The 9,795-nt window shown below is 26.4% G+C and overlaps 2 protein-coding genes across 2 annotated transcripts; both read right to left on the reverse strand.

Moving 5' to 3' along the window:
• Positions 1–1,879: 1,879 nt before the first annotated feature.
• LOC119683590 lies at positions 1,880–3,766 on the reverse strand. The gene is made up of 5 exons (XM_038097362.1): positions 3,574–3,766; positions 3,421–3,513; positions 3,192–3,345; positions 2,410–2,543; positions 1,880–2,334 (listed from the first exon to the last, which is right to left on the reverse strand). The coding sequence occupies exons 1-5, from the start codon at positions 3,656–3,658 to the stop codon at positions 2,003–2,005; spliced, it is 798 nt and encodes a 265-aa protein (XP_037953290.1). The 5' UTR covers positions 3,659–3,766; the 3' UTR covers positions 1,880–2,002.
• A 3,058-nt stretch (positions 3,767–6,824) lies between these two features.
• Positions 6,825–7,801, reverse strand: LOC119676486 (circadian clock-controlled protein daywake-like). Its single transcript, XM_038087725.1, has 4 exons — positions 7,719–7,801; positions 7,476–7,614; positions 7,263–7,396; positions 6,825–7,171 (listed from the first exon to the last, which is right to left on the reverse strand). The coding sequence occupies exons 1-4, from the start codon at positions 7,783–7,785 to the stop codon at positions 6,825–6,827; spliced, it is 687 nt and encodes a 228-aa protein (XP_037943653.1). The 5' UTR covers positions 7,786–7,801.
• Between the last annotated feature and the right edge of the window lie 1,994 nt (positions 7,802–9,795).

Genomic DNA, 9,795 nt, shown 5'->3' on the forward strand with positions numbered 1-9,795 from the left:
ATATAGATATAAATAGAGTATTATTTATGTACGGATATAAATAAGTTCCATTTGAACTTCTGGTGAATATACTGTAATAGGTAGTTATGTTTAATAAATTGGAATCTGTTGCATATTATTACTTTATAATAATTAAAGGCAATAATTTAAATTTATATTTTCATATATTACTACTTTTTAATATTAAAATTTAATCTGCAAAGTATAAATGAAACAAACCTGCTTTATACTCTTATCGACTGAGTACAAAGCAGTTATAATGTCGAAAGTAATTACCATATATTGTTAACTTGTAATTGAATTATAATAAATATATGTTTCATAATATTAATTATCATAAAATTAATATAATATTTTTGGCATTTCCACTTGAACTATAACACAAGTCTAAATTGTGAGTTATCTTTGGAGTCTGCTAATAACATAAACTTTACAAGGCAGTGGCAAAATCCGCTGCAAGTTCTCACCTTTGTAGTAATTGGTACTTGGTATTAGGAATAAAACTGTCTTATGAGAAGGCAGTCTTTTATATTGTTTTGTTATATTTATTATTATAAAGCTAGTATAATATATTTGTATTTTCACATGAAGTATATGTCTCAATAGTGATGTCTTTTGAGCCTGCTTGTAATATTAATTTTAGCAGGCAATGGTCATTAGTGGTAGGTGGATGCTTTATTTCGATTTTATACAATAATTGCAGTCTTTGGTCAGCACAGATTGTTGGTATATAATAACTAACTAACTCTAATGTTAAAATTAATGAGAGTTGCAGAATGAGTTACCTCTTGCTCAGGAAGTTTGAGACTTTGCATGCTAGAGATTTGTATGGGTTCTCATTTATTAATTGTGGATTGGAGCAGCTATTTTGGAACTCTGGGTTTCGCCAGTTTTTTAAAACTTTTTACTATTAATTATCTCTTCTTTCTGTGCATTATCAACCTTTTATATGACATGGATTTAATACTGCATTAAAAAGCTATCTGATTAGAACAGTCTCTTCTATAATAATCTTGCTGCTCTGTAGAAATAAAGTTTTCATCAGTCGTATTATTTTGCTATTCTGAGGTATTTAGTCTGTACTTTCTATATTGAGTGACACTGACAGTTATTTATAGATATTGATGATAGATATTTGAACACTCTTTATCAATTGTACTTACTATATACTACTAATTGTATTGGGGATCAGATAGTTTGGAAATTATTCGAAGTAATCACTGTAAGTTCAATGGTGTTGGTAGTAGTTTCCTTAGAGGCAATTAAAATGTGATTTTATTTAGTACTAGCTTAGATTTAGCATCCGAAGAATCTGTCTTTTAATAGCGAAGCTTCAGGCTGTCGTTGATGCGTCGATTGAACTATCGTTTTTAGCCATACCTAGTAATATTGCTAGCTTAGGGTACAAGAAGAATTTGTTAGGTCTGCTGAGAAAAAACTATTTAAATACAATAAATTAATAATCGTCTAATATTATAAATCAAAAATTAGTTATAGTTGCAAATATAACGAACTTGAGTTGTTATTAGTAACTCTTTACGACTTTCTACTTGGTAGTATATTACTTTCTCTTCAATTAAGTATATTACTTATACATTCTTTTAAGAAATACTCAATTAAATTTTATATATTAGAACTAAATTTGTTAAATATGTTAATATCAAAATTTAGAAAAGCGATTATAATGCTTCAAAGATTGTATACTTTATACTTTTAGCTCATTGTAATATATTAAATGCATTAATTACTGGATGTAATTAATTAATTTGAAAACAAAACAAAAAAAATATAAAGATTTATATAAATTTAATAACACTTTCAAAACTTTTATTAGAATATTTTCTGTTTAAACTTTATGATAACATTTGAAATAATTTTATATAAAACTAGGATAGTTATAGTAGCAAATACAATGACCAGAGATAATTATATATGTATATATAACATCGTAATAAAAACAGTTTATACTGAGAAAATAACTTGTTTTCGAATAGTTAGTTCTCTATTGCTTAACATCTTTAGCTTTAGGGAAATTTGCTATGAAAAAGTTTGATGGTACATAGTTAAAGACCTTTTTAAGACGGTCCTTAAGAATTGCTTCCACAGTTTGTAATATAACAGGACGCATAATGCGATAGATTTCTCTAAAGTTTTCATTGAAAAGTAAATTCGCTGTTTCCTCTAAATCCTTTTGTCCATTGAATAAATTATCAAGATGTATTTTGAAATCACCAACCTTGTCATTATTTACAGTAAGTGTTTCTATATCGGTAAAAGTGAAATCATCAATATCATGTAATTTCATTGTAATATGTATGCCCATAGACAAGTTTTCTATTAATTAGAAATGAAAATTAGGAAAAATTATGAATTTTATAAAATCAAAAAACAAAAAAAAAAACTACTTACCAGCTTCGAAAAACGCTTTACCATTGCCATTAAAATTAAGCGACAAAATGTTACCTTTGCCTTTATAGTTCGAGTTAAAACGGATCTTTGGTATTGTGAACTTTACATCAACAGTCAATTTTTGCATATCCATACTATAATAATTAATATAATACTTAACATATAATATTTATAACATTATTATAAAATTAATAATATTTAATAGTTTTTAAAACTTAAAGCATTAAATAATATATATACGAATATATATAAACAATATTTACCATTTAAAAAAAAAAAATAATCGAATTAAAAAGTCAATATATTGTATATGAAAGATAAATGATATTCAATAAATATATTAATATATAATTGAATTTTATTATACTATATATATGTATATTATTTCAAAAATTATTTTTTTATGTGTTTAATTTACTAACTAAATTTTCCTTTATAAATTTAAGAAATATTTATTGGATATCTTTATTGGATATGTCTTATGGATATCTACCCAATATGACTATTTACTCTAAATCTGCTTGGAACATTATCTTAGATTCTTGTTATTGAAAATTTTTATTTTTTCTTGTTATATGTATTTAATATTTAATTATGTGATTATAATAAATGAAATCATATTATTTAACATTTTTTGATTTTTAAAGTAAATTATGGTTGTAGAAACCACAATAGAAACTATTGTTTAAATAAAGTGTTGTTATTATTCACTATTGTTCAAAATAACTCTCCGTTGAAATTGTTTTTTTTTTTTAAACCGAGTTTAATCTAAACGAACTTACACAGCTTCCTCCACTATAGCATCGCTGGCTCCTCTTATTTCCACGTTATCTAAAATAGCATTTAGTGCAATTCCACTGCTTGGATCTTGTACAATCTTTATACGTTTCACTATGATGGGATCTAGTTTTCCAACTGTTTTCAGACCAGGAACGCCTTAGAACATTTTCGAAAAATTTATTCCATTTAGTATGTATTTTTTAATTTTAAAGCCATATAATTTATTATTACCATCTTTCCAGTCTTTGAATAATACTTGAAAATTATTTGCAAAACACTTGCTAAAACTTTTATCCTCATAATTGCAGGGTTTCAAGAAGTCAGCTGCAGATTTCGAATAATTTTGTTAAATTTTTTTATAGATAAAAAACATTTTAAACTTACGTTTATCACTTAAATATTGAGCGGCATTTGTTATATTTATAATTGTTAATACAATGATTAAAAAATTTTTAAATAAGTTAAGCATTTTTATTCAATTATTATATGAAACACTCTATTTGATTATAAAATTCGTGTGCTTGTGCTTATTTTGAGATACTTTTCGGAACTGTTTATAGTGAATGCGCGAATGCTTTGTTATAATTTAAAATCAAAAGTTTGTTGTATCTGCATTTTATTTAATATTTCCTAAAGAAATTCTTATTTTATTTTATTTATTTTTTTTTGAGTATAATTTCAGGAAAACTTGTTTTAAATATCGTCACTCTATCAGATTAAGTCTATTTACAGGGTAAAAATTACGCATTTAAATATTTGCCAAAATGTTATTTAACTTCTACGCAAACTCTGTATCTCTGTCAATATACAATGTATACAAATGACCCTGTATCAAGTATTCTGTTCTTAGTGTAACTAAATTAAGCAGATTGTAAAAAACCAGTTACTTTTTGAAACAAAGTTGACAGTTGAAACATTATAAAAAAAGTTAAACAATGTTTATAATAAATTAAAAAAAGTTATAAATAAAAACAAAGAAGACCTTGACTTTGTATCGTAGTATCTAGACTAGATCAGTGTATTAAAAAATTCCCTTATATATGAATATTTATTCTTATTTTTTTTATATACAAACTGTTTGCTAATTGAAGTTTGTTCAAAGGTGTAAAGTCAAAAGTCAAAAATTTTATAATAATTATAAATTTGGAAAGTTAATTATAAGATATATAAATAATAAATTTTTTTTTTAACTAATTGAAAAATTTGTTTAAGCTATTAAAGTTTATTAAAAAATATTAATTTTAATTTGTCTACATTTTTTATAAACATTTTATACTACAATAGCAAGTGTTTCGTACGAGACGGGCCAAAGTAAATATAGTACGCCGCATCCGAATCGGCTTCCGAATTTTGAAATCGTTTTCTTTGGTACCGAAGACTATTACCGAATCAGTCATTTAAGATAAATTACTAATAAATTTATTTTAATTTGTTTGAATTTTAATTTTATATGTCAGCATGACTTTACTAATTAAATTCTTACTTGTTGATGATATTTTCCGCTGTTTACAGAGTAATGCGATACATGTACGTGAGATATTTTTTGTGTCTCTGGCTAAGTAGTTAGTTGTCTGCTTTTATTATGGTTTGGACACATAATCTGATTGCTCTTTTTCTAAGTGTTTCATTTAATATTTAAGTAATTACATTTTTATTACATTCTGTTAATAAGAAATACATGATGAAAGCAGTTTTTTAAATTTTTTATAATTTGTAAAATCATAAATTTTGTCTGGATGACGGGGGAAAAACTTTTTTTTGCCAAAAAAAACACTTTTATTAACCAATTTAGTAGTCAAAAATTATCTAGAAAGTAAATCCCATATTGTTCCTCCACTCAGTAGTTAAAATTTTAGGCGTTTTATTTAGAACAAAAAATGTTCAACCCAAATGGTGCCAATCTTAGACCTATCTTTATTTTTTCCATAGAATCATTATTGTGTTATTGTTCATTTCTGACTATTTTCTAAAAAAACCACAGCAAGTTTTTTATAATGTAAACAAGATAAATCTACGGCGGTCAGTACTTTGTAATGTATGTATTCAAATTTTCGAGCCACGGAAATTTACAATACTTTTTATCTGTGTCAATTATGGTATGTTGTGTTGTCAATAATGGTATATTTTTTCATATCCTGCATTAACCACATTTATATCTAACAATAGAAATTCGATTCAATTGTTTGACCTGATTGTAGTAGGTAATAATGGTTAATACTTTTGCAAGTTCACCAAATACAAAGTCACTTATGGATTTGTGGAAGACAATATTATGTGGTGCAGATGCAGATAAATGCATTTTTTGGTCAAACCAAATACATTTTTTGGTCATCATTAAATTCAATTTGTTATATAGTACACAATAATAATTTTTTATAAAATAATTTTTCACTTAATAATATATATATATTCCATTGAATATTAGGTGAGTACTACAAATAGAGCGGAGCAATGCGACTATACGATGATTATTGCTAGTAATCAACCCTAACCGTATAGAAGACAGCACGAACAGCTCTTGGTATTAAAACCAAAATTTCTTCCTTAAAACCTATCGAAAACTAGATTAAGTAAAAAGCTTTCGGCATAATACTTAATTATTAGCTCTTGATACACACCAATGCCTGATAGTCATGAAAAGTGTGGCTATATATACCAACTGCCTCCAAGAGGAGTCGACATTTTGTTTTCTCAGACAGATCCATTTGGTTGAACTTGTAGTACAACTCATTGTAACACATTAAAAGTTAGTAACTCTGTTTAGTGGTTCAACAAAATTACGGTTTTTCCTACATATTCTGATTTTGAATTCACAAAAGAGTTTTTGAAAACATTTTATAATATTTTACATGATGGGTTTGCAGCTCATCGTGTAAACTTAAAATCATAGGAAGACATCTTGCTGTACCAACTAAAATCTTTAGTTATTCTAGAAAAGTTAAAGTAATCAAGATTTCTTTCGAATTACTACAAAAAGAAATTAATGGAGCTGTAGCTGACACCTCAAAGATATCTGAAACTAGTATCAAAATGACACTTTATTGTTCGTCCAAAGCAAACAAAAATATATACTTCGATTAATAAAGTAATGATTTATGTATTTTTAATAATTATTATAAAATATTAATAGATTACTTAGACGAAGGCAAAATAAACAACAAAGAATATTATATGTATATCATTATTTGTATATTTAAGTTATGAATTTGCAAAATAAAGTCTCACATCGCAAACTCAAACCTTCTCTTTTACTAGAAGAACACGTTATAAATTAGTACTATACTCATCATATTCGGTAGATTTGTCACCTGGTGACATTTATTTGCTAACAGATTTCAATAATAAGCTTTCAGGGTAAGAAATTTTAGTCCACAATCTACACATATCCGAATGAAGAAGGCTAACAGGCCAACAATACATGATTCCATACGAAATTTTTGCTTAAACTGTCAGTTTACTCTATATAATAAACAAAATATGGTACATATTTAAATAAAATATATATAAAATACTTTAAGCAATTTATTTTTTTATTTGGTTAAAAATATATCACAAATAATTATAGAAATCTTAATAATAATTATTTTATCAAAAACTTAACAAAATAGCTCATTTACTATATCTTAAAATATGTTCTATGCAACAGTATTTCTTTCAGCCAATTCTTTTTCGGAAGGTACATCGATTATGGAATAATTTGCGGGTGCATAATCAAAAATTTTCTTAAAACGAGCTAAAATAACAGCATCTATAGTATCTTCAAGGGTTGGTTTCAGTATATCTATGAAATCACGCCAATTCTCATTAAAAAGTGTATTAGTATTTGATTCTAATTCCTTGTTGCCATTGAAGAGATTATCGAAATGTATGCGAAAACCGCCAATATTCTTAATTTTCGTCTTTATAGATTGTATTTCAGCAAACGTGAAGCCATCGTGATCGCGCAATTTAATTTTAAAATTAAGTACAAAATCCGCGTTGTCTAGCAAGTTATACAGAAAGTTTCATTTTATTTACATATAATTATATATATATAAGCTATTTAATTTTTTATATTTTTTAAAATGAATTACCTGCTTCAATCCACATATCTCCATTGCCGTTGAGCGGTAAAAATAAAATTCTACCTTCAGTTTTGTATTTTGCAGTACCTCGCATTTTCGGCACTGAAGCTTTCACAACAAAGCTGAGATCATTGTTATTGTGTCTAATATTAATATGCAAATATATTATTAAATTTTTAACAGTGTTTCTAATTAGAAGGTGTTGTAGTTGTATAAACTTACGTTAATTTTGTTAATTTAGTGTCGCCTAAACCGTGTATGGATACATTTTTCATTTCAACTTTTAATTGATTTTGTTCGATTTTTAGTCTCTTGATTTCGACGGGCTCAAATTTACCAGCAGAAGGTAAGCCTGGTACTCCTTTAATATGAGGTTCACATTTTAATTAAAAATTTGAACATTATTTAAAAATAAAAAAAAGTTTCATTTAAGTGTTTAAGATATATTTTTATAATATTACTAACCATTTTTCCAATTTACAATTATTGCTTGCAAATTACTCCTATAGCAGTCATCGAAGTCAGCTGTCATATATGAACAGGGCTTCAAAAAGCTAGCTGGAAGCATATAGAGATATGTAAAATGAATAATGATATTGGTAATATTTATACTCTTTTTTTTTAACTTCTAACACTATAATTAGTTAGAGTTTTTCTAGTTGATTTTAAAGTAAAAAATGTCCAAATAGCTTAAGGTTTCTGTTATTAATATTGCGAGGTGTCATTGATGTATGATATATTAGACATTTTTGTGAAGGTATGATACAAATAGAAAGCAAATACTTTCTTTACCACTTATTTGAAGATTTATAATCTTCTATATTTATATATAATTATTAATGTAAGACTAGAATAATAATAATAAGACTATTATTATATTAATAAGAATATAAGTTACAGAGAGTTTATATTTGCTTAAGATATATAGAAACTCATAAAATCAGTGGGTATTATCAGTGGGTATACGTAATCAGTATATAGGCCATATAGCAACTTATATAATCGGTAATGTGTAAGTATATTACTAAGATATTAGTAATGTACACTGAAATATACATTTTATGAAAATGATCGTTGTCAAGACATACCGTGTATTGTTTAATAAATTAGATAGTTGATTATAGTTAGAAAAGTAATACATGATTATTATGAATTAAATAATTGTGAATAGAATTTATATGCTATACTAAACACAAAAGTTCATGATCTCATTCATTATTTATGTTCAAGACTTATAATTATAATATAATTACTTATTAAACAAATTTCATTTACTGTAAGGGGGTAAAGTTAGATAACGAAAACAATTGGGTGTCTCTCCGAAGGGCAGCTTTCCTCTATTAATTTTAATTAAACAGAGCTATTGTGATAGTACAATATCAATTGATTTTTATGAAATAGAGCTATTGTTATACTACAAGTATAGCGTATTAATAGCATCAAGATATTTAATCGAAATGCCCTATGTTCTATGTCCTTCTATGACCTATGCTTCTTGGTCCAGGTAATGAGTCTGTTCTTCTAACAAAAAAGAAGAAGGTATATAACGCTTTGTTGTATATATCAGACATGAATAAAAATCGGATGATCTTTTGGTATCTCATCTGATATACATTTGTTAGAATTACAAACTATTTTACTGACAACTCGGTTGAATTTATACGAAGATATTAAGATAAGCTTATACTCGTATAATGTATTGCAAACATAAAAGCAAGAAAATTAATGGCTAATAAAAATGGCAAATATTATTACCAGATAATCAATTTTAAAAATGCCATTCGAGCTGTTCGACAGATAGCAGTAACTGCTGTACATTAAATACAACAGTGATTTACTAAACTAAAAAATTCGAAGGAATAAAAATCATTGCAGTGTATTTTGTTTTCAATCACAATATTGTGTTATGAACCATTGAAGGTCGATTGCTCATAAAATTGAAGAAATAATAATCCAAATGACATTGCACGAATAGATAAGGTAGACTAGGCTTGAATGAAACTACAGGGTGATGCGAAGAAAATGACGAGTCCAAAAGAGCTTGAATAATTATTTAAAGCAATTGAGTTTTTCGAGATTTTACAGATATATTTGTATTCTAAGTTTTTCTCGAACTGCTACTAGACAATTTAAGCTAAATCTTATTTTATTTACTTGAGTGTTAACAGTAGTTGGTGTCGTGTAAAAATGAGTAGAAGAAGATTTGTACAGATTTGTTAACATTAATTGTATTAATTAAAGAGTTAGTATCTTAAAGTTCTGATCGAAGCTATCATAGGATGTAGTGCCCTACTTAGTTATTATATGTATCATCACAGCTTCAATATGTAAATTATGCAGCGAGGATGTTAGCAACACATACCACTCTCGTCAATCATTGCTCAGTAAGAGCTTGTACTAGATTGAGATTGTTGGGGTGTGATATTTTGAACATGAATGATATTCATAATCACTTTCTCTTTCCGATCTTTTTAGATTCATTAAAGAAACTAAGAAATTCGAGTAATGGTAGCCTAATCTATTTAAGGTATTTCATTTTGTT

This window comes from Teleopsis dalmanni, chromosome 2, assembly GCF_002237135.1.
Source record: "Teleopsis dalmanni isolate 2A chromosome 2, ASM223713v2, whole genome shotgun sequence".
Taxonomy (NCBI): domain Eukaryota; kingdom Metazoa; phylum Arthropoda; class Insecta; order Diptera; family Diopsidae; genus Teleopsis; species Teleopsis dalmanni.